Here is a 21465-nt window from a genome sequence, read left to right as displayed (position 1 = left end):
ATAATGATGAATTGTAATGTGGTGGGTAACGTGCTGGAGTGATGGTTACAGGCTGGGAAAGTTTCCCAAATTCCTATGGTTTGGTAATGGGAGCAGTACTGAATTACCAAGTGGGCCAGCAAATTGGGTGGGGAGGGGTGTGCTCACCTAGCACAGTCACTAGGTGAGCTTGTTTTTTCAGAAACCAGGAAAGATCAGGAAGTTAATCACATCCTCAAGGGTCTATTTTATTTTATTTTTTTTTATTATTTTATTTTATTTTATTTTATTTTATTTTATTTTATTTTATTTTATTTTATTTTATTTTATTTTATTTTATTTTATTTTATTTTATTTTATTTTATTTTATTTTATTTTATTTTATTTTAATTTTTAATCCACTGCTCAGAATGGTTTTGCTTCAGCCTCCCAATGACACTAAGCAAAGCTACTCATCTGTGGGAGCTGCCAGCAGGGTTCCTCCAACCCATGTTTACTTAGTACTTTGGAAAAGCTGGTGGCTGCAAGAACAGGACCTTCAAGCACGAAGAATATCAGTTTTTCCTGTCTCAAACCATTATGTTGCAGCTGGGTTCTCTTTTAGGTTCCACATGAAATTGTTTTCTTTGTCTGCTAGACTGATCTTTGATGTTTTTGAAGAAAAGACTCTTTAAAATAAAAATGATTTAAAAGAAATGTAATATATATCTGTAGTCTTCCTTCCTGATTTTCTCTATGGAAAAACAAAAAATCTTTATGGCCCAATTTTCAGAAAATTTTTATTTAGAAATTTACAAAATAGGTTAAAAAAAAAAACAAAAAAAAAAAACGCAAAAACAATAACACAAAAAAGACCACAAATTCTTCAAATGCAAAAGTCTTCAGTTTAAAATATACAGTGCAAAGATTTTTAGCAGAAATATTTTTATCCCAGCTGAACAACAATTTGTTGCACAACAAAAATGGCTGGCATGTAACTTGTTTGTGCTATATCACGATATATCTCAGCCTTTTAAGATCTTATTTAGCATTTCATAAATTGAGCCCCTGGGATACCACTTGCCTGTTTGACAGTGTGTACATTGATAGCTTTTTACATAAATTTCTAGAAACAAATAATGCACACCAAATATCATGGTTAAATAGTTTGCTTCAATTTGCAACCAGCAGCATGAGCATGTAGAATGGTGTTTTGAGTTCAAAATGTGGAGATGGAAAATAAACAAGAGTGGGGATTTTAAGAATAGCCCGAGAAGAAGGAAGGAGCAGCAGACCTAAATAATATGGATGTGCTGTGACAGGAAGAATAAATGTGCAGTCAGATAAAAGGGACAGAGATAAGGCTGTATAAGCACAGTGTCTTCACTTAATAGCAGCACTCTTTGTGCTAGGTCAGTAATCTTTTTCGTTGTTTTCAGCATGTGCATTTGCAATATGACTCATTGTATAGCATCATCTGGGGTGTAATAGAGTCTTGATGTCCTTACGTTCTTGCACTGAAGAAATAGTTAAGGATATGTCCACATGGCCATCACCTAGAGATATATATGTGAGCACTTTAGACTAACTACTTCATTTCTGCTAGATGTACACCTGCAGCAGCACAGAGATCAGGGCTGACTGAAATACTCACCCCAAACTGATCAGCTGAGTAAATAGCAGGTAAAAAGGTGTTTTGCTGAGCATTGTGTTGCCAGTGCTACACCAGCACTGGTGCTGTATATAGATAGTTAAATCTGCCTTGGATAAATCTACACTTTGTCACAGCTGTTATCAGGAAAAAGAAATGTTCTGTTTTCTAAACCAGCTGCTGGTGGAGGCAGAGGAGGAGAGCTGAAGCCCTCCTTTCCTAGAGGCTTCTTTTGGCACCCCCTCTTAATTCCATCACATCCATTTACAGAAATTTGTGTCTTTGCAGTGAATTCATGGTCTCTTTCCTGTGGGAGCAGACAGTGGGGTTTGGATATGTCTGTTGCCCTTACAGTGCATGTCTCTCACTGAACCTTACTGCAGCTCAGATGCTGGGAATAGTGCAAAGATGTATAGGTAAAACATCCAGAAGTAATTACTTATCATCACAAGCACAGTATTTTGGGAGAGCACATTGGAAATTTGGTGCAACTAAATGACTTGGAAGAGTTGCTTTTGCTAGATGAGGATTCCTGTTGTGTCACTGTTGGTGGTTGATCTTATGGCTTGTTTCAGTTACCAAAAGCTGAGCTCTGAATCCCAGTTGTTAGAAACGATGAAATAAGACTTTGGTTCTCTGTTCCTTTCCAAACATTTTGGGGGAAGACTGCTGTCACCTGGCTGCCATGCTTTGCTGGAGGATTTCAGAGGAACAGGCACGTATGTGCTAATAGGACATTGACAGCTTCTGGTAGGCAGCCAGGACCAAGCTATAGCAAGAAAAACACAGATGGGAACTAGTAACTTTTGACAGCTTATTAAATAACCAAATTCAAATTGATTTTCAGAGAGCTAGTAAAAATTATGCTCACTTTAGGATTAGCATTATACCAAATTCAGAAGTTTTACTCGAAGCCGTGGACAGGTATTCCAAATCTTAACTTTTTTTAAACTACAGGACTTCATTAAGCAACCACAGCTTCTCCTATAAGACATAGAATCATAGAATCCTGTAATCATCTAGGTTGGAAAAGATCTTCAAGATCATCAGGTCCAACCATCAACCTGACGTACCAAGTCCCATCACTAAACCACATCCCAAGGTTATAAGATTATAAAATATCTGATAAACTACAAATGCTAAGGGGAAACATCCTCTTGGAAAGGATGCTGCAAAACCCTCCACTGTGTGGTTTCTTGTATATTTTCCTGAACTATCTGCTGCTAGCTACTGGACTAATCTTGTCTAGCAAATTTATATATTTTCCAGTCTTTGAAGTATCTTTAGCTGTTGCAGTTCCATTTTGTTGAGTCTCCAAACCTGAGCTTGCTTTAAATGTAGGAAACTTGTCCTACAGCATGGATTGGGAAACAAGAGCACCAGGTCATCACACAAGAAAGCAGAATAAAATGAAACCGAGATTGAATTTAGTTGGAGACTAAGACCTCCTTTTTTGGGGGAGAGGGGAATCCATTCAGAAAATTGGACCCAGGTTTGAAAATAAATTCCAGAAGACAATATACATGCTCAAAATCTCTGCCTTCCAAAAAATATTTTGGTAGTTTTATTTACTGGGCTTGTTCATCTCCTGGGCTTGTTCAGCCTGAAGAAAAGGAGGCTCGGGGGCGACCTTATCGCTCTCTACAGGTACCTCAAAGGAGGCTGTAGCGAGGTGGGGGTTGGTCTGTTCTCCCACGTGCCTGGTGACAGGACGAGGGGGAATGGGCTAAAGTTGCGCCAGGGGAGTTTTAGGTTGGATGTTAGGAAGAACTTCTTCACCGAAAGGGTTGTTAGACATTGGACTGGGCTGCCCAGGGAAGTGGTGGAGTCACCATCCCTGGAGGTCTTTAAAAGACGTTTAGATATAGAGCTTAGGGATATGGTTTAGTGGGGACTGTTAGTGTTAGGTCAGAAGTTGGACTCGATGATCTTGGAGGTCTCTTCCAACCTAGAAATTCTGTGATTCTGTGATTCTGTTGAAAGAGATGGATTTGGATGTTGTGGAATTCTACTAGTGCTCACAGCTACAGCGTCCTGTAGCTCTTAAAACTTAATGAGACAAACAGCCTGGAAAGCTATTTTTTCTGCTGTGTGAAGTTCTAAATTTATCCCCCAGCTTTCCCATTCAGAAAAGCAAACAGGTCCCTGGCACTATGTAATTCTAATTAGACGAAGACTGAACTACAATTTCTGGAGTCTCTCTCCTAGGACCAGTGCGACTAAATAGATGTGGATACACAGTGCTGCAGGGATTCTAAGATTTACAGAGCTCCAAGTGCTTTGAAACATGCACTTTGATATTCAAATGGGAGTTAAGTGGTTTAAAATTAGCTATGGATATTATCTCATTTTATAGGCATATAAAGTGCATAAATTTAAGTGCCAAAGTATTTCAAGAACCTAAAAGATTTTGCTGCCATACTCTATCTCAATTTTATTTACATAATAAACAAAATCAGCACAGGATCTAAAAAATGGCACTCGGTAATGTTGTTATACCTGGAAAAACACTGAAAATGTTATTCAGATTTTCATATCCCACATGTGATCTATACAAATTCTATTGCAATGAAAGGAAAAAACCAGGATGCTTAATTGGTTTAATTTCTCTACATCTCTCTGAAAATTTCAAAAGAAATTAGTATGTCATTAAGTCTTTTAATGTGCCTTTGCAAATGACCCACTGTGAAGGTGTGGAGTCTGTAACACAATTCAGGAGTCTCTCACCTTCTCTAATTAAAAGTATATATTACAGCCCAAACTCTGTAGATCAGTGGAGCTGCCATTGGTGCAGAAACCTGGGGAAGAAGAGTTTATATTAGAGTTCTAGTTCTCCATTCAGCCAGTTGCCTGAGCCAAGACAAAGTTCGTATGGCTGTACACCTTTTTTTTTTTTTTTTCTGTCCATACCTTCTTAGGCTTTACAGTTGATGTAGGTAAGCAGCTCCCATGCAGAAGATGAAGAAGTGTGTGAACTTACTCCACGGCATAGCACAAGGCAGGAGGTAGCAGCTACCCAAGGAACTACTAGCTAGTAAGTTAAATCAACAGGTTTCAGGTGGATTTATGGTAGGTGAGGTAAGGAAGAGGATACCAGTGAACCATGGTTCAGAAAAGCCTGGGGCAGCTGGTCTCATCCAGACCTTCTGCCTGTGGTTCCATGTAAGAGACCACAGCAGAAGAGGAAGATCTGGAAAGCTTTCAGCCGTGTTGTATGGTAGGTGTGGTGGAAGTGGCTACAGCTGAACTTTGGGTTAACATTCCTGACAATGCAAATGTGCAAGATAAAAGTGGAATAACCATTTGTATTGAAAGCTAAATGTACTCTGCAGAGCAAAATACTTATTTACAATGAGGTCACAGCATAGTTTCACAAATTAAACCCTCTTCCAAATGACAAAAAATGTTCTCATGCAATATTTAGCCATTACATTGGGTCACGTGCATTCCTGTGCCAAAATGTTGTAACCAAAGTGAAAGAAAAGCCCATTTCATTATCCCTAGAAATAACACTATTTCATTCAGAAACAAAAAGTTGGGTCTTAGAGTTACATTGGTTATACATGTATCTACTTAAATACCTCATGAGGTCATGTTCTTAATTTAGTATTTTATTTAAATAAGATGATAAAAATGTAACATCTTATCAACAGAGCAAGGAAAGTACATTTTTATTGAACTGTAACGTGTTGTATGGCTTTATTGAGTTTTGCTGCTAATTACTTCAATAGGTTGTCTGTCATTAAGCTGTGAAATATCTGTTACATGCACTGTGGCATGGCATAAAAAAATTAAAAGAATCCGTAAAACTTTAATATTCTTGTATCATGGCAAAGGTCAATACAGAGACTGATATTTCCTACTCTCTGAATCATGACATGACATATTGTTTGGTTTCCTAAAGCTGATTTAACTAAGGAAAAAATTCTATAAATAATTTTAAATTGGCATGCTGATTTTATGCTGATTTTATGGAAGATATTTAAAAGGGAGAATGCTCAGCCTGACACTGCTGTCATCATGTGTTTGCACAGAGATAGCACAGGGTATCGGTATCTGTCTCTGTCTCTCTCACTCTTTGCTGCTATATTTATCACCCTCCTGGCCATAAAAGGTCTGGACTGGGGCTCTGACATTCCACTGACTGCAGGCATTATTTTTGTTCTGGACCTTCAAGTCCAGTCCCTACCCCTGGTCCTGACTACCTCTCCCTTTGCTGCATTCATAGCTGCTGTGTTTTTCTGTTGTTCATCCATTTCAGAGCTATTCCAATTGCCATTGTTCTTCTGGGCCCTGGTAAGTGTTCCTTTATGATGGAAGATTTTATGTGTTCAACTATTTTCAATTAGAGTCTGTACTACCGGGTTGATAGTAGCTCTCTTTAATCTTCTCAGCTCAACAGTTATTTGAGGGAGTTGTAGATGGGAGCTGAAGAACTCTAAAGGCTCAGCTGTGAAACAAAGCATAGCACAAGGGTTCGCTTAGCAACTCAACTGTCCCAGCATATTCTTGTCATACTCTCAAATGAAGCATGGATTACTGAGATACAGAAGGAATTTGTTGTGCTACTTCTTTTGGGATTAGAGAATAGGTAAATAATCTAAATATTTTCTAATTTCATAGGATGTCTCATTATTTGTAAAGTATATGAAACACCATTGACTGAACTGAAAGAAATCTTGTAATTTTTGTAAGCTTATGTGTTTCAGTATTTTTTTTTCTATTTCACTATTTTAATTGATGAAGTAGATCTTCAAAGAATAACAGATAATAAATAGTGCAAGAGGCAATTCTAATAAAATCACTTCCTTTAGTGTGCATTTACAACCTACAGACAAGTACAGAACTGCCTGTTTGCTCAGATGCCATTTTGAAAATTCAGTTCAGCAGCTGCTAACATATAGATCCCTACTCTGCATATTCATCTAACTGTGGCCACTATATTTTTAGGCCAGGCTCTGCAGTTATAAAATCCTACACAGACCTTGAGAGGGATTTTACCCTCATAATAAAAGGGGCTGATGAATGGACTCAAACTAAGGAGGTGCAGGTAATATGGATTTTATAAAACTCCAGAGATGGGACTCAGTCAGATAACCAGACAGTGCCCCAAGTTGGAGTAAAATCCTTGTAAGGTTCAGAATTTCTTGTCATCCCCCAAAACATAGCACTACTGGTCAGACTGGTGTAACTAACTGATCCTTAACCTGTGAGTAATGCTTGATGAGTAAGAGTTGGCCTTTGATTTGAACCAAGAGAGGTGACTTGTTCAGCTTGCCTTACTTAGTTCTTATGCCTAACATATACTCCTCCTTGTACTCCTGAGGATAATGAGTCCCACAGCTTTTGTGTTTGGAAGAAAAAGTTGCCTTTAACACATTTTATATATACTGACTTAAATGGTTAAGCTTGTTCTTTTGCTCTGATAAGATGTACATCGAAATGCCTCACTTAACTCTTTAATGTACAATACATAAAGTGCTCTATACTTTTGGATCACCTTCCTTGCTTTGAATCCTGGAGAGCTGTGCAAATCCCTGAGCAACAGAACTGAATGAGTGTTAACGTTGTGGCTGTTGTAACCACGACAAAGCTCACTAATGCTGCAAATGAGGCTGGTGAATATGAAGGGAGGCAAATGTAATGCTCTACAAAAGGTACACAGGATGCTCTCATGCTCTTTCCTTTTCAGCGTGTAAAACATGACTCATCTGTACACCTTAACTTTGCTCAACAAAAATCACAGTGGCTTGCAAATCCTAAACTAACTCTGTGGAGCTGGGAGAGAAAGTAATGAAGAAAAATGAAGAAGAAATCTCTGAAGCCAACAAAGTGAAATAATCACAACAAAAAATATTGATAGGTATTAGATATAAAGATAGTAAACAGGCTAATTGTGTTCATTAGACTTACATGAAAAAAAATAGCCAGCAGGAGAAATAAGGAAGTTAGCAAGGAACCTGAGTTTTTAATGTAGAGGACAATGGGCTAACACGCTTTCCCATTCCTCCCTTCCTCAGGTAGAAATAAAGTAAATGGACAAACTGGTCTCCTGGAAGTCATAGTTTCACTATGGTTATGAAATCAATTTCTTCTACATACTTAAAGACTTCTGAATGACTTTCTTAGTTTATTGTTGAATTTCTGCAAGCGAGTGATCACTTCTGTTATCATGCAAAGAGCAGTTCTCAGACCTTGAGTGAGCCCTGAAATACAAATATGTTGAAACTTTTTTTTTCTTCATAATTAGCATTAGTCCAGTTGAGTACCTGAGCAGTGACCAAAGAGAATAGTTTGCAATTTGTTGGCTTGCTATCAGAATGAATACTAAAGAAAAATCCAAAGACTGAAATCTTGAAAGCAAAAAGACCAGTGAAAAAATAATGATTTTAATGGAATCAAAATTACATTCCAGATTTGTAAGTGTATTTTATATAAAAACATCAGAGAAGTAGTTTCATTAACATGAACAAAAAGAGAAGCAGAACAAGTTCCATGTTTCTGTGATTGGTATAAAAAACAATAGCAAACACCTCTCTTGGTTTTGGATCTTCAAATTTTTCTCAACATTTTCCCACTGTAGCTCATTTCTATTCATAATGACGTACCTCTTCAGTGACAATCCTAGGCACATTGTAAGCCTAATGACCAATGATAAGAAAAAGAAAGGTTATCATGAGGGATTGAATGGTAGAGGCAACTTTGCATGCCAGAGAAGAAAACGTCAGTTTTAATAATAACAGCAAAACAAAACAAGATTGTATTGCCAGCTGAAAAAACAAAGGGAAATCCTTTCTGCACTCAATCCTCATCCCATTTTGAGAGGGGAACTACCTCTCTCCTGATCAAATTTCATACTATGAAAAACTGCCAGATAATCTATTGATGACTGTGCAAAGTAAAACTTAGATAGGAATACCATCTGGAGGAATTTTCATGATGATTTTCCACACAATATTTCTAGGTTAAGAAGAGAGGCCATTCAGACTGATGAACATTATGTTATTTTAATTATTGGATACAGACTGTATTCCTTATTAAACTGTAAAACTGTGATAAGCCCCTTTAAATGAAACTCTGTTAACACACACAAAATAATCAATGTAATGCATGTTTACAGAAAAAAAGTGGTGTCCTTCACAATCTTACTGCTCTTAATTGAGTATTAAAGTTTTAAGCCATAAATTAAATTGAATTTGAAAATTGGATTATGAAAATGAATGAAATGTTCATATATTTTTATCTCATATTATAAACTGAATAGCCCTCTTGAAATCTCTCATGCTCTTTAAAATAATTTAATAATTTATTCTGTCTTTTGTAATTTAACAAAAGTATTTACAGTATCTCTGAAGAAGCTGAACACAAGATTTCAGTAGCTGGCAGTAATGACTGGAAGAGTTGAATACATGAAACTTCAACAGTTTGCAGTAAGAACAGGGAAATCAACTACAAATGATCAGGCACAATAATGTAAAGATTTCTGTTCCCAACGAATGACGTATGCACTTCCTGAAACTTAAATATGAGCCTACCTTAAAGTCCAATAAACATCATAAATGATAGCCCTAAATTTATTACATTTATTTTTTAAAGGTTTAAGTTTCATGTTAGTTTGTTCTTTACTAATTGTATGCTAGCTCTTAAGTTTCTTTGGTGTGAGTCTTTATGTTTGATCTTTTTCAGACAGTCCTGTTATATCTACATTCAGAAGAGTGCAGCAAAAACAAAATTAGAAGGCACTCATGATGTCTTTACCATTCTATCAAAGACACCATGACCATTATGACCGAGCATATCGCCATAAAGCACTGCAGTCAACTGTAAGCCAGTACCAAAAAGAAACCAAAAGCAAATCTGCTGTCTATGCTCAAGGATCTACAGCTTATGCTAGGGGTTCTGCAGCCTATCGCCATGCCTCCGCAGCAGACTTCAGCCTTGAGTCTTCAGCAGCATACAGCCGTGGCTCTTCAGCCTATGACCTTGAGTCAGCAGCCTACAGCTATGGATCTACAGCCTATGATCACTCTGCTGCACAAAGTAAAAGATCTGCTGCCTACAGTCTTGACTCTGAAGCCCTCAGCAAGAGCTCAGCTGCCTATAGTCATGGATCTGAATCAATCAACAAGCTGGCTGCAGCCTACAGGCTGGGATCTGAAGCCTACAGTCTTGGGTAAGGCAAAAAGTACATCTACCTTTGAAACAGTATTCCAAAACAAAAATGTCTAACTGTCTCTTATTGAAATCAATGGCAAAACTCTCCAGTTCTTCAACACAAACAAGTTCTGTAACTTGTGTTAACATATTTTCCAGACCTGGAGTTTTTCCTTGGCTTTGAGACTAGGAAGAACTCTGGTCAGCTTAGTTTGCTGGGCTAACTCATGTGTGATGGTTGGATTGTCATGAGAACAGCACTTGCAATGCTGACGTGGCTGAATGATGACAGATACGAGTTGTACCTTCATTCTCCAAACTGGCTGGGCATGACCCACCCAATGTTTTTGCCATACTAGGAGAACTGAAGTTAATCCGCATTGTTGAGATAGCTTTTGGGTTGAGGCTGGCTCTTACTTGGCCACATTGGAGCAGTAAAAGAACTTGGAGCTGTTCTCCTAAGTTTGAGCTGACATGCCCATATATCATTATTCCTTGGAATAAATGTTTCATTTTTGTGCTGAGTGAAATTGAACAAGAATTGTTCAAATTGTTCAAGAAATTGAACATTTCACTGTGGAAATAGGTTGAGGCATACTATTTTCAAAGAGTACCATTATTTTTTTGTTTATGAAAGTAAATATTGCTCAATCAATGCATTAGCAGAATGTTTTAGATACCATAGCCTCACATAATTTTAATGTATCTCAGAAATTAACAGAAATTAGGGGAGCATTAAAGTAAGATTAGATCAGTTGTTAGCAGTGGAGGAAATAACAAACAAATTATAGACCAAAACATCTGCTCTCCATTATGTTAATATAAAATTAGAGTATTACTAGCAGAACCAATCATGGCTTGTTCACCGTAAAACTTGAATTCTGAAAACTAAATGACCTCCAGGGATTTTGGATAAAGATGGACTCCTGGCCAAAGCCACTGAAGGAAAGGCTACTGTGCCATAGTAAATAAGGCCTTGTGATTGCAGCCTTCTGGCTGCCACTTGGCTTTCAGGAAGTTCAGGGTCATGTCTCTATTTGCCAGAGTTTGTTCATGAATTTGAACCTCAGGCAATTAGAGCCCAAATGAATGACTGGAGTGCCTGACTGTCTTGGGCTAGATTATATACTATCTTTCCTGTTGAAACCATTTCCGTTGTGTAAATAATTAATCGCTGAATGGAGTAGCAAAAGAGTCTCATTTGTAATCTGCTGATGAAGACTGGAGGTGATGGGACTATGTTTCTAGAGAGTGTCGGGTAGGGGGAGGTATCCCAAATGGCTCCTGCACTGTAGTGACGCAGCTATGTGTTGCTTCTCACCCTAACCCAAAGCCTCCCTATTCTCATAGAAAACTTTGAATATTCCAGTAAATGGGAACACTGAAGTTACAAAAAAATAAAAATGGTTGTAAAAATAATTGCTGCCTAGCTTCATTTACAATCTCTTCAGTGACACAGGTTTGTCAGATGTTTCTTCTGAAACACGAGTCTTCTCACCAAGAACTCTAATGTCAGCAAAGCAATACTACAGGAAACTGAATTGTTTAATGTACTGAAATCGTACTGGGAGAGAGCTTAAAACATTTCTAGATTTCCTATATGTTTTAATAATAATAGTCATAATAGCTTTTGTTTTGAAACAGTATATTTGTTGCTATTTGCAAGCTACTCTGTAGTACAAGAGTTGCCAACAGACCTCATACTATCCTGGCAACCAGAGATAAGAATGTCTCTGCTGCAATGTCTCTCTGTGATCCTGTCTTTGTATTGGAGCAACTCAGTGCTGCTATGGGAGACAAGGACTTGGGAGATTAGATTGACCAATTTAAACCGTTCTTGAATGAAATTTAATACACAGGAGAATATGGTTCTGAATGGCAATGTTTAATGTAATTTAATGGTTAATATATCCTCAACGTTGGTATTTATTTAGTTTCAGAAGCAACTGCTTTGTGGCCATTTTGTTGCAATTTGCAAGTGGTACAAGTAGAAGGATACCATGACTATATTGTTAATTGTAGTCCAATTTAAAGTAATTTTCCCCAAGTTCATATTATTTTCCCCTGAAAGCCCAAAACACTTCAAGAGATAATGAGGAGACAAAAAGCATTGCTAAAAGAAATTGGGCAAATCAAAGATGTTCTGATTTCATCATTATGAAAGAAATGGTGTAACAGAAAAAAATGAACGCTTCAAGCACTTTAAATTTTCAAAAAGTTCAAAAGGCCTTGAATCCAAATGCTGCATCTAGGTGTGCACACGAATCCAAAATCAGATTAAATTGTTCAAGCAACAGTTGATTATTGCATATCACTGGATTTTAGTATCACATCTACATTTATGTTTAATATATTTGAAACATTTTATGTTTTGAGGATATATTGTTTTGAGGATAAACCTTGCTAAGCCCAAGAGGAAAAATATACAATTCAAATACTGAGCTTATATTCAAGACACCTCTTATTTTTATCTGAAGTAACTTCTGCTAAACTTTACTATTCTTGCAAAATGTGTCTCAACCCTTCCTGTAGCCACTTCACAGAAATGAGTGTCTATAAAGAGGCAATGTTGATATGCAGGTAGTGCAATGTGAGGAATTTATCACAGGAAAGCACTGGCAAAGGACTTGGGGCTGGGTAACCTGCAAGACCTTGACTTGATCCCAGTTCTCTGATGTTGGAGACTCGCTTGAGTGGAAAATATGGACAGCTTGAAGAAGCTGCAGTGACAAAAAAGCTCCATTTGGAGATGGGCTGTCTGTTCTTTGCATTTCAAGCTTCCTTCAAACCCATGACAGCTTGAAGAAGAGGAGAGAAATGAAAGCTGGCAAAACTAAGAGCAAGTGCGAAGGCTTTCAGCTCTGTTGGTAACCACTTGCCAAAGCTGTAAAATCCTGGGCTCATAAAAGAAAGCAAGTCTCATCATGCAAAGGCTGCCACTTCACACCAAGCCCTGCACCGAGCCAGGAGGAGTGAGGCCTGCTGCTACCCCATGGGTCCTGATGGGCCTGCAGGCCCAGCTGCACGCTGGCAGCTCTGTCCCAAAGCTGTGGTAGTGGCCACCCGTCTTGCAGGGGTGTGCAGTGTGGTTTGTGTGCCCCCTATGTGGTTTTGCTGTCCACTCCCACAGCAGAGCTAGGCACCAGCCTTCTTCCAAGGCTTCTCCATGTACTTCTGAGAAGCTGAGTCAGGTCTGACAAATCTTGTAGCTGTCAAATTGGAGTGCTGGTTTAAGTCCCTTACCTCTTCTTCATCTTCATTTTTCTTCTTTCTTTCTTTCTTTCTTTGGAAGCTCTTTGTTCAAATTTCCATTGCTTTTCCATGTTTTAATGTTTTAATTTTCCTGGCTGAGAGCATCAGATAATCCCAAGCAAAGGTAATTGTGTCACAGAGTGGTTATCTGCCACCAAACTTGCAATTAATGCAAGTGCCAGATAGTAAGAGTGAATGCTCTTCTGAGCAATAACGTAACAGGGAACAGGATAGGGCAACGTAACTGGGAACGGGATAGGGCTGAATAAATATTACACTTTAAGAAACATGAGAAGACCATGATCTTGACCTCCCTGCTGGCACTGCTCATCCTTTGGTTTATTATAGGTGAGGGTTAAGGAGAAGGCTTCCAAACATCACAGCCAAGCATGGAAATTGATTTAATGCAACTTGCCGTGTGGAAACAATTCCCCTTTAAAAAAACTTGTGGAAGCTGTGTGAGGGGAACAGCATGATTATTGCCAGCAATATTGCCTGAGCCCATGACAAATCTGTCAGCAACTTAAAATGAATTTAGTCACCAAAGAGTGCTTCTCAATTTTAGAAGCTGTTTTTAAAGAGCTTTCTTATGAAAAGCCGAAAAACCTTCTATTTATTTTTTTCCTGCTGTAACTACACCTTGAGAGATTCCTTTTGGCTAATGGAGCTCCTCTGCTGTAGCTATGGTGTATACCACATGTATATGGTGTATACCTTTCTGCTGGTGGAATTAAGTGAAAGAGAGAAACATTTAAAGAAGCATGCTAAGGACAAGGTGCATGATTTACTAATGGCGTAAATGAGCTTACCAATGCCTTTTCATGCTGGGGTGGAATAACTGTGAAATAGGGTGTTGTAGTGCACTCCTAAAAAACATTTCTACCTCCACTGGGCTCAGGATCATTTTGTGCAGGGTGGGACACTTGTACCTTCAGGTGCAGAAACAAGGGCAGTGCCAACATACTGAAGTATATTCATATCTTGAAAACATGAGAATATATATGGGAATAGGACATCAAAAAAAAAAACCCTCTGTTTGTGACTTTCACAGGCCCTGTACAACGTTGTATTTAGTTCCTCTGGTGGGCTAGAGGGAGCACTGTTAGAGGCTGTGCAGGACAATACCTGTGCCTTTAGCATTTACAGTCATCCAGCTCCCATTTCATTCCATAAATTCAGTTACTCTACTGAGAAACTAAGAAAATGTTGGCATTGATATTTTAACATGCTGAAAACTTATCAAGAAATGAGGACACTAAACTTGGGTCACCAACCTTGATAAGAAAGTACAGATAGCATCTGACCTGGAAAAAAATATATGTATGCTAGCTGGGCAGATCAAATGAGGCTGAAAGCTGCTAAAAGGTCATGGTACCGTTCCTCCCTGCGAAACTAGAGAGCACTGATATCCTGCTCCTTCTCCTCTGGGGAGATTCTGTTCCACATATCAGGTAAAAGGTTGGAACACTTTAAAATAAAGGGCAAGATTTTAGAATCTGGTTCAAGAAAGCGGAGTCCTCCCTTAGGCTACCTAAATAATGGTTGTAAGGCAGGGTTTGTTTTTTGTATTACACAGGTAGGAACAGTAATAACAAGGAAGGAAAACATAGAATCAAACCTCATGATAGAAGTAATGACCAATTTGTTTTCACATGCAAAGGGGCCATTTGAATAAGCATTTCCACTAGACTCCATACAGCTCATCCTGAGTAGATGCTAACATAAGGAGGGTTTGGAAAGGAGAAACGTTTTCTACCATTTCAAATTTATTCATCTCAGCTTTTGGTTTATGCACTCCAGTTCTGAAAGATTTTGGAGTTACTCTGGATACTCCTCTGAAAACACCAGCTGGGTTCTCTGATGTGGACACAAACCAATTAGAAACTTAGGAACAGCTGTGGGAGAAAGTGAGAACAAAACAGACAGCATATTCTGTCAGTGTGTTAATCCAAGGTATGCTTGAAGCTGAAATACTGGGTTCAGTTGCTACCATCCCATCCTAAGAAGTAACCAGGAAAAGATCAGAGATCAACAAGAACAGTAGTGGGAGGATACCTAGAGAAGGTGTAGGAATTGGGGCTCTTACCTTGGGAAGGTGGTAAACATGAGCATGTAACTTCAATGTATAAAATAATGAAAGATCTGCAGAGAATGAACAAGGAACATAAGGAACATTTTTTCCACTATTCTTCACACAGAGAAGCAGGTAAGCAGCAAATATATATATATAATTTCACAATTTAAAACAGGCTCAGAAAAAAAAGTGCCATTTACCTATATTGCTACAGCAATGATTTCAGCCTCTCACTCATGACATCCCCAGATCTTTGCTTGAAACCAAAAAGATTTATCAGGGAAAGTATTTCTCTATATGAACTTAAAAAAATATATAAATCTGTTCTTGACTATTGTTGGAGTAGAAAACAGGCCTAAAAGCACCTTTGACATTACTCAGTGTAACACTGCTCAGAGGGGTCTTGCTTAGTCCAGATCAAGTTGTTGGAAGAGCAAATGACTGAAGCAAATTGGTCAGTGTCATGTCAGAGAGCCTGAATCCAGCAGACAACTACAGGACCAACATGGATATTCAGTTACTCAGTTTGCAGCTACCACCTGTGGCTTTGATAGCGGAGTGGTCTGTACCACCACAAAGTACCTGGAGGCAGCTCTTGCTCTTAGAAGACAGCACAAAGACTCTCACTGCAGCTACCCCTTCAAGCTGAGGAAGAAGAAAGGAAAAAATATCCAGAAAGGTGCTTTTCTGGTCCTGAGCACATACACATGAGGACTGTTCACTATGCCAGCCAAAACATGCAATAATATGAAGGACCCAGGAATACTAATCCAGAAAATAATCAAGTGTCTGCAGTGGAAGGTGCCTTGATCAAGAGACATGCAGCTTAGAAAACTCTGGAGTTACTGGGAATCTGCTGTTCATGTATGGTATTTTTATCCTATTCATCATACCTCTGAGAAACTCCTAATTCCAGCCCAGTTTCTCAGGCTGTGGTGGAGATCTCTGGCATTAATCTGAAGGATTTTGGGGGCATATTTTAATTAATGCCAGCTGTAGTAGGCAGAAAAAATGAAGATGAGTTATTCAGCTTCAGCCACTTGCAGTGTTTGATTAAAAACAAACAAACAAGCAACAACAACAAACAGAGCCTAAGAAAGAAAAAAACATGCAGGGGAGATCTCAACAAAAGACCTGGCAGAAGGTGATGGGAACTGCTATGCATACTGCCTGTTGATTCTCTATATAGGTGTACAATCTGGACCTGAACTGAAAACCAAACTGATAAGATAGCCAAATTCTGCTTTACGAACAATGAGCAGGTTTGGATGTAACAACTCTGAAAAAAAATGAGCTTAGATTTTCACCATATTTTGTCTACTTTCATGAAAATCAAAACTTATTGACATTTAAACTAAAGTCCAAAAGATACTGTGATTTTTCTCAAATGATCAGAAGCCAAGTGGTCTCCTAAAGGGTTCAGCCTAAAGCCTCCAGGCAATCTGATGACAGATTCACAATTCCAGGTTTGCCCCATCTTGAAATAGGACAGCTATAAAGGTCACCCAATAAGTAAAGGACTGCAGCTCCCTACAGATCACAGTTCATTAAAAACAAAACAAAACAAAACAAAACAAAACAAAAAAACAACAACAACAAAAAAAAACCTTTGGCTTTGCTTTTTCCCACAATTTATTTGACAATGAGTTTCCTCCATGCATTTGTGGTTGGCCATAGTGGTTGTACCATATCGTTGCCAAACCCAGGAGGGGGGCGACCTTTTTCTTTACTCTGCCTGGGCTGTTCCCAAGTGATTTCTGCTTGGATTTCTCTCCCTAGAGCTGTGTCTGCCTCCTTTGGAGTCCCTCCCCAGCTGTCTGGGGCAGCGAAGAATTTATCTTCAATGTTACGTTCTACATGCTTTACATTCTCAGGGGCCCAGTGCTGCTACGAGGTTTGGTTATTAGCCTACCAGCCTTACCCCAGGGACTGGGAGCATGTTAGCCCTGTGAGAATGGTCCAGATCTGGACTCAAGAGCCTTGCTGAGAAACAGTGGCCTTAATTCTGCTCCTCTGTCGTGTGCCATGCAAACAAAGCTCCAGTCCAAAAGCAGGTTCATCTATGATTTCCCTTGGCAATGCTGAGACAGAGATGAATAGGCAATTCAGGGATTTGTAAAAGTCTGAGAGCTAATGGGGATATTCCATCTCTAAGATATAAATCTGGCAGCTTAGGATGGAGTATTGTATTTGGAGAAAAGGAGGGTTTTGGAGTTCTGTTAATATTATTTGTAACCATGTTAAATGTAAACCCAAATACGACTGCCTCAAATATGCTTCATACTCATCAGAAGTCCTCCCCTCTAGCTGGGGAGTCTTTCCCAAGTTTTCCAGAAGTCTTTCTTTTGGTTTGCTTTTCTTTCTTCCCACTCACTCTGCACTTATCTGGGCAATGTGAAATGATTTTACTTCACTCATATCTGTGCTTTCAATAGTTTGGGGTGGTATGGGAGGCCAGTGGGAATGGAAACAGCAGTTACCAGACAATTCACTGCGCTATAATTTCTCTAAAATGACTTAAAAGGTTCACGACTTTGAATGTATTTGCCCACTGACAATATTTTGTTTGGGGATCACACGATTTGGGAACTATAAATTTTGGGAAAGTAGAGGTCATCAGTTCAGACACAATCTCTAGAATTACTTGGTGGTCTCAGTGACTTCAAGACCTACCAAAACTATGTATATAAACTCTCCAAGTCTCAAACCAAGCAATGAAATGTGCAGGTATATTGCTTATTCTCTGTATTTAGATTTAATATCAAGGGGCATCAGTGTTATATTTGTAATGGTCCCTTTGTCAAAAGTGCATTTAGTTATGTGTTTAATAACTCTGAAGCCATGGTTATTAAAGACAATATTTTCTTTCTTACCAAACAGAGAGCAAAAATGTGTAGTACTTTAATATTATGTTGGAGTGTTTCTTAACAGCTTTTTTCCCCTGATTTTAACAATATGATTTTTATTGCAGACTGAAAGATTACAATTTAATGATTGAAGATCAATCCTATAAGATGAGTCCCAAAGCAAAAAGAGCAAAACAGAATTTGATATCTGAGGACAAAGAAAATGAAGCCATAGACTACTCAGTGCCTATATTCACAGGACGGTATGTCCATTTTCCTTTTTTTATGGTACCTTACTTCTGTCATTTTATTAGCTAATTATAAAATAAGAAATCTGTTAATCTTTTTTTTACACTCCTGGATCTCAAGGTGATTGTTTGCACTTCATATGGGTGATAAAAAGACCAAGAGAAGTTAACTGACTGGCAGAAAATCCATCATGGAGGTCAGTCATCCAGAACCAGGACAAATGAATCCAGGTGTCTGGTCTTTGTTTCAAGCACGTCACCAGGGCCACTTTCTATGAACCTATGATATAATTATAACACTGCTTACTGGGAACTGGACAAACATGTTGTCCGCATAATTTAGCTTACTCTTGTGGTTTAAAGGCTTGTAATCCAATGTCCCCTACCACACATTAACCGTAGAAACAATGAACCAATGTGCTAATGTTTTGTCCTGGCACAGAGAAAACCTGGAATGAAACCAAGTAATTTCTCAAATCCGTCATAATGATTCATACTGATCTCACGTGTTGGTGGTATTTATTGCATGGTTACTACTGATGTAATACGTTTTACTGCAGCACTGTCCTCAGTAAAGCTGAATGTGAACTTTGTGTGGAAGCCAGAAACCACACAAGCAAGGAGGCTCCCTTGCCCTTTTCTGGGTATGGCATGATGATTTTATTAGGAGTCTGCAACAGGTCAGGTGTAGCCATTTGTTCAGGTTGATCCATACCAGGGTGTGGTGTGGAAAGCAGACTTATGATGGGAGCCTGGGAGAAAAATTTCTTGCCCGCCTGCAGCTGAAGAGAAACCTTTCTCCAACTTGGCTTTCTTCTGCCCAACACATCTTTTTATGGGGCACATCTAAGCTCTTTTTGGGAGTCAGTGCACTTGTGCCTGCTGCTTGGTCAGCACTCAGGAAAAAATGTCACTTCTGCCTTCATGTGAGACTGAGTTCCACCTTGTCATTGGGATACATCACTGCTTTTGCCTTCTGAGCATTCTTCTTTTGTGATGAGACCAGCAGTTTTGGTTTTTATTCCTCCCCTTCCACTATCCTGGAGTAATATTTACTCACCCCTTATAGATTTATGTGCCAGATTCACTGCTCTTTGACCCCACCAACCTTCAGAAATGCACACTCTTGCATTTTTAAAGGATTTTTTTGGAGTTCCAGCTGTATCTGCTGTGATAGAAATACATAAATACGTCTCACACAAAGCTTGCAGTAACATATTTTCAAGGTTTCGCACTACCTATGTGCTTTACCCAGTGTTTCTGCCATCTGTCTCCCATGTCCTTAAACACAAATATGCTCCCTTTTTATTGTGTCTAGAGTCTACAAAAGTAAAATTTATAGTGTTGGTCAATAGCTGGAAATCCCAACTGATGGCCTGCACTCCTGGACAATTATTTTAGATTTTATACAGACTCCTGTTATCTTAACAAATCATGGCTTTTTTTTTTTTTTTTTCTCTCTTTTTTTTTTTTTTTCCCTTCATTTCACTTTTTGTTCAGTGAATACTGTAATATCTAATTCACTGTGATGGTGTGTTGCGTCACTGAGTTGTGTCTGTCTGATGCTTTGGGATACCACACTAAAGCACACTGACAGATTTTTACATCATAGTTACTATTCTTCATCTTCTTACTGTTGTTGGTATCAGTATCACTTTTTGCGCATGGTGACTCAGAAAGTTTTCTGTGCTCTTGTGCCACTGAAATGACCCAAATAGATCTTTTGTAATTAGTTTAAAAGTATAAAAAAAAATAAAAGTCATATGAGTCATGTTAGGGTGCCCAACTCAACATGGCATGAAGCATTTCAGAGTGCCTGTTTTAGTCTTTTTTCTGTTGGCATCACGTTCATCAGTGCATGCCAAGGCTGCAGAAGTTGCATGCCACATTCCTGTCAGATACTTATTTTTGTTTGAAAGATAACAGCTGAAGCCTATCGAATCATGTGCATGTTAGATGTCATTCCCAAATTCCCCTTGTGAAACTGATGTGTGGCTTCCCATAGGCAGATAGCTTTTACAAGGAATAGTTATTTATAAAGGTCAGCTCTCTGTGTGTCCATTGGAGCTGTTGCCCATGCTGCTGGATGACCTTCAGCACAGTGTCACCCTTTCCATGATTTGATTCTATTTCAGACCCTTGGATTCTGCTGTATAAACTTTTTTTCGCTCAGATTATTCAGCTCATAATTCTTCCCCTTAAGCACCTAGCCTAATCCTTGCAAGATAAAATTAGGGAGACACAGCCAGTATTCCAGATAATAAAAGTATCTGGACCTAGATTTAACACCATAGGTGCTAAAGATACTGGATATCTCTCATGGGACTCTTTGCAGCCACTAGTAAGTCTAAGCCAAAGGACTGCAGATGGCAGATACTCTTTAAATAATTATTTATGTGTGCCATTTGAAGGTTGATTCTCTTGTTTCTGTTTGAAAAGTATTTTCTATTGAAACCCCCAAGACTTGGCTGCAGAATCAATTCTTAATTGGTACTCTGTGCTGCTTCTGATACATGCATCATTTCAGGGGACTTGTTTCTCTTTGATCTCAGAAGATTATAACAGGAAAAAACGATTAATGAATCTAAATATTTAATACTGTTGATCAAAAGCGTCTAGGGACCACTGCCGCAGACAGTTAGGCTGAGTCCTGTATTAAACTGATGATATTCATGAGCTCCCAGATGATGCTTTATGCCTTGAGGATTGGGTCCATATTGTGAAGTTGCTTAACCACTGTAATCAAGGATAAAATAACGTCAGCTTGCCTTTGAAAGAAAATGTCACTGATTCATTTAAACTGAATGTAGATAGCTACGTTCATATGCATTAAACTGAGTTTTCAAAGATGTCTTTAGAAATCTCTGTGGTATCTCTGAAGCTTAGATGATATTTGTGTGGGGAGCTGATACACACAAGTGAAGGGTATCATCCCATTGATACTTTTAAGGATCATCCTGTTAAAGCAGCCTGAGAATCAGAAAGTTCAAGGCAGAGTTTGAACAGGAGGGAAGTCAAAGCTTGAAGCTTTTAAGTACATTTTTAGCATTTTGAGGAATTTTTATGAGTAATTATGTTTACATCATATTCTACTGTTTGATTGTCTTGCATCTCAATGAACTGACATCATACTCCAAAGATTAGGAGTTGGATGGTTAGTTATGGGCTTGAATCCATATTTTCCTGAGTGATGAGATGTCCTATCAAATGCATAATATTAGCAATCTTAGAGAAAACAGAGAAAAATATTTTGATTTGTAGCAGTGTTATTTTATGATAAAA

General features: G+C 38.5%; 1 protein-coding gene and 1 long non-coding RNA gene across 6 annotated transcripts in view; one reads left to right on the top strand and one right to left on the bottom strand.

The window, feature by feature from the left end:
• Window positions 1–822: 822 nt before the first annotated feature.
• Window positions 823–4820, bottom strand: LOC137851791 (uncharacterized). The gene is made up of 3 exons (XR_011093477.1): window positions 4520–4820; window positions 4337–4407; window positions 823–2378 (listed from the first exon to the last, which is right to left on the bottom strand). It is a non-coding gene; the product is annotated as an uncharacterized lncRNA (long non-coding RNA).
• A 925-nt stretch (window positions 4821–5745) lies between these two features.
• Window positions 5746–21465, top strand: part of MYOM1 (myomesin 1) — a 77189-nt gene continuing 61469 nt past the window's right edge. For all 5 annotated transcript variants that reach the window (XM_068671511.1, XM_068671512.1, XM_068671509.1 and 2 more), the window contains exons 1-3: window positions 5746–5905; window positions 9296–9782; window positions 18061–18198. In XM_068671511.1, the coding sequence (XP_068527612.1) occupies window positions 9355–9782; window positions 18061–18198 (566 nt within the window). In that variant the 5' untranslated portion in view covers window positions 5746–5905; window positions 9296–9354. The remainder of the gene's footprint in view (window positions 5906–9295; window positions 9783–18060; window positions 18199–21465) is intronic.

This window comes from Anas acuta, chromosome 2 (assembly GCF_963932015.1).
Source record: "Anas acuta chromosome 2, bAnaAcu1.1, whole genome shotgun sequence".
Classification (NCBI taxonomy): Eukaryota; Metazoa; Chordata; class Aves; order Anseriformes; family Anatidae; genus Anas; species Anas acuta.
This window is presented reverse-complemented; position numbering and strand designations above follow the sequence as displayed.